The sequence below is a fragment of the Pyxicephalus adspersus genome, chromosome 4 (genome assembly GCF_032062135.1).
Source record: "Pyxicephalus adspersus chromosome 4, UCB_Pads_2.0, whole genome shotgun sequence".
Taxonomy (NCBI): domain Eukaryota; kingdom Metazoa; phylum Chordata; class Amphibia; order Anura; family Pyxicephalidae; genus Pyxicephalus; species Pyxicephalus adspersus.
The window spans coordinates 22,087,293-22,090,970 of record NC_092861.1 but is presented as its reverse complement, the minus strand read 5'-3'; the positions used below and the strand labels follow the sequence as shown (position 1 = coordinate 22,090,970).

At 36.1% G+C, this 3,678-nt stretch overlaps 2 protein-coding genes across 4 annotated transcripts in view; one reads left to right on the top strand and one right to left on the bottom strand.

Moving 5' to 3' along the window:
* ITGB1BP1 (integrin subunit beta 1 binding protein 1) overlaps positions 1 to 3,678 on the bottom strand; it is a 488,766-nt gene that overhangs the window by 440,757 nt on the left and 44,331 nt on the right. The gene's annotated exons all lie outside the window — the stretch shown is intronic.
* Positions 1 to 3,678, top strand: part of ASAP2 (ArfGAP with SH3 domain, ankyrin repeat and PH domain 2) — a 135,510-nt gene that overhangs the window by 98,931 nt on the left and 32,901 nt on the right. For all 3 annotated transcript variants that reach the window (XM_072407555.1, XM_072407556.1, XM_072407554.1), the window contains exon 9: positions 1,699 to 1,785. In XM_072407555.1, coding sequence (XP_072263656.1) covers positions 1,699 to 1,785 — 87 coding nt within the window. The remainder of the gene's footprint in view (positions 1 to 1,698; positions 1,786 to 3,678) is intronic.

Below are 3,678 nucleotides of genomic sequence, written 5' to 3'. Positions count from 1 at the left end.
GCTTACACTGTATGTTTATAGAAAAAGCAGTAGGATCATCTTCTTAGCAGCAGTGAAAACCTGTTGTTCTTGCTGATGTCACCAATTCATTGACTTTTCTATGGTTTTGCTAGTTTGTATGATAATTATTCATGAAAGGGACATCTTCAACTTTGCACAGTCAAACTTTCTGTGATCAATACAACTATTTATTATTTAGTTTAGTTGTGGCTTACAAGCATGTTGTACTCAATACCTTTTCTGATCTTACTCATTGCAACCAGTTATTTCATTACATTATGACTCTTGGCTGAACCTCTGCTGCAGCCTTTTCAGTAAATATAAAAGAATGTCGGTTATTTGTTAATCATCTTTTAAACATGAAAAAGTTCCGTTTGCAAAAATGATCTTTTACTTTTTGCACTGTCAATCTGAACAAGTAGGCAATACAAGAAAAACTATCATTTTTTCATTTTTAGTGGACACTCTTGTTTTTTTGTTTTTGAGCAGTGTGTATTAATGTGCCTCAGGGACTCTGTCCTTCTAAGTCATGGAATCTATCTAAAATAGTGTGTTGTGTTTGGTCTTGCCCTTTGAAAATAGCAGTTAGACAATATGGATTGAAAGTGAATCACCCGATAAGTGATCAGGGCTTTTCAGCTAATATTGGCTTAACATGAACATGAGTCTGGTCATATGTAGGCAGGAAACCTATTGATGAGCAATATTCTCTGTTTATATAACTATATAGTACACACACAATGAAGAAACCATTTTTCAAAAAATAAAATCTGTGTAATACTTTGAATTTTCAGCACTTTTAGGTACCTGGTATTGGTCTAGAACTAATAAATTGCGTGATTTTGCAGTGCTTCCTATTATTTAGTGGGTTGCCAGTTTTAGTCTTGCACTCTAATCTAGGTGGTCTTATGTGATACATGAGACTTTCAACACTTTTATGTACTCAATATTGGTCCAGAACTTATGTTTACATTGTCTGATAATGCAAGAGTGTGTTGTGCAGGCTGCAGTGCTTGCCAATTGGTAATGAATGGTCTGATTTAGTCTTTCATACACATCCAGGTTATCTAGGCATTGGAGTGAATTGTGTATTTGAGGCTCTAAATAGCTGTTTCTCAACCCGGATTCCTTTAGAGATTGCTGGCTTTTCTTGATCACTGAGAAATCTGTGACTCTCAGGTCAGTATTAATGACCCCAATGGGATTTTGGCCATCTGTAGAAGTGACATTCTTCTAACTGGCCAGCATTAAGAGGCTTTCTGATCACTGTGCACGTGTACTGTGAGCTGTGGATATAGAAATTGTGAACCTGAAAGTTATTTCAAGAGTTCCTAAATGTTAGAAAGGCTTCTAGAAACAGGAAAGCTATGTAGCTATATATTAGTATAGAGTGATAAACTCCTAGAATTTTTGCATTATTTTACATGTTGTTTGGTATGTAAATGAGTTCCCCTCATTGTTTTAATTAAACGTCAATGTCTATTTTTCTTTGGCTTGTGCTGGTCTTAATGCTGGATCATTTGTTCTGTGGAGTTAATGGAAAAGGCTAAACATCCGCCTTTATTTTTGTACACAAATAAGGAATTCTGCACTTATTTTCTCCCCACTTAACTGAAATTTATTGGTCTTGTCCAAGAGTAATTTCTAAAAGAAAAATTTCCTATTGCCCATGAATTTCATTTGTCCTTTTTTTCTCAGATCAAACAAGTCCAAGATGAAGAAAGGAAACAACTGAGCCAACTTAGAGACATCCTAAAAACTGCACTTCAGGTGGAGCAGAAGGAGGTGAGCTTGTGAGACTGTGATGGGGGCTCATTATATTTGCTCATGATGGAAAGTGTCCCTGTTGCCTTTTGGCAATTGGCCTGCTGGTCACCTTTAAAAAGACCACTTTGACTGTTATGGTTCTCTGGTTTGCTAAAAACCACCTTATTTCACAATCTCCATGAAATTTTAAAACCAGATATACTATTTAAAGTGTCAAGTATGGTTTTTTTGTGGAACTGCCTTTACACTACTTGTGGTTGGTCAAATTTACCTAACTTGTTTTATATGTTGAAGACATTTTACTACTCATCTTAATGGCTTCCTCAGATCTAATATATGTGGGAAACTTATCTCAAGTCTCTTAACCTCCTTGATCAAATGATTCTGGTAACATGATTAAGGTAAATATTGATTGCCAAGAAGCAGATGAAAGGTGTGAAAGTTTGGGTAACCACCTTGTTCGCTTTCTGTTATCCATTCACAAGGGACCATAAAGTCAGGGACAGTTCCTAATGGTTTAGGTTACATGGCTGAAAGTGTGAATTGCCACTTTAAAAGCAGTCAAAATTTTAAAAATGGCAATATGTGTGGGAGATACCTGGGACAAAGCCCACCACCCCTGTTTAGTCCCAGTTGTTCAGTATATCATAGACTGGCCTTTAAATGCCTCTTGTTGACCAGTTTTCCTTTCTTTGAAAAAAGTGCATTTCACGAAAGATTAATCTTTATCTTTTCTAATTTTTAGGAGACTCCTGACAATACTGTTATGATTGGGTTAGAGTATTGTTATGGGCTAAACAAGTACCAAAGCTAGTTACTATACAAGTCATAAGACTTTAACTATTCAAAACCAAGGCTTTAGGGGGACGCAGTGGTTACCGGATCCAGGACCTGTTATCCCTGCAGGTCACCTAGAAAAGGAAGTGTGTGCCATTCTCGGCAAGTTCACAGTGCATACTTGCCAATTACCACAAAGTTTTAGTTCTTTAAGACGTCCTAGTGACCTGTATGGTTATAACTGCTGAGTTAGGTTTCTGACACATGTTGGAACTGAGAAAATCACCTGGATGAGTAGTGAACAAGCTCAATTAAATGTGACTATTATGTGACAATGTGAAGTATTACCGGTCATACTGTGACCTGGATGGCAAAAACATTGCCCATAGACTATATGTCAATCAATCTATCAATATTCTACGTAGATGGACTCAATGGATTGATTGACATTGATGAATATATACTTTTTCTGTCTGTGTATTGTCCCTACCGTTTCAATTTCTACTACTTTATTGTCCAAAGGGACCAGAAAAAGCAGAGTTTCTACTAGACAGAAATCACAGAATAATAAGGCTCTGGAAGAACAAGCCATTCACTTTTCTTCACAGAAGGGAGCCAAGTCTATCTGTATAAAGAATGCCAGTAACTCTGGCCTGTGTTCTAGGTTTGTGGCTTTTGGTAACCTTTTAATAAAATAATCATAAAATGCATGAATAATCTGCAATTTACTTTATTGTTGTTTTATTTCCTGCCCAACTTCAATTTTCTCATTTGTTCAGGGCCAGTTGTTTTTCTTCTTGGCTACTCTGTTTGCATGTGATGTCTTGCCAATGAATTAATATTATTGTAACCCTTTAAGCAAACAAGGTTTTCATATAAAACATTAACATAATAATTAAACATCCACATATGGCTTGTATAAATTCATTGAAGACTAGCTCAAATAAACTTAAGTATTTTACTAACGTGCTGGTTAACTTTGGTGTCAAAAAAATCACCAAACATCACAGCACAGCTTTTTCTTTTTTTTTAGGTCTCCCTTTATCTTGAATGAAGTGTTTACTTCTGATGTTTTAGATGCAATACTGACTTTGTTTATTGAAGGGGAGTCCGCCAAATACACGATAGAGTCAT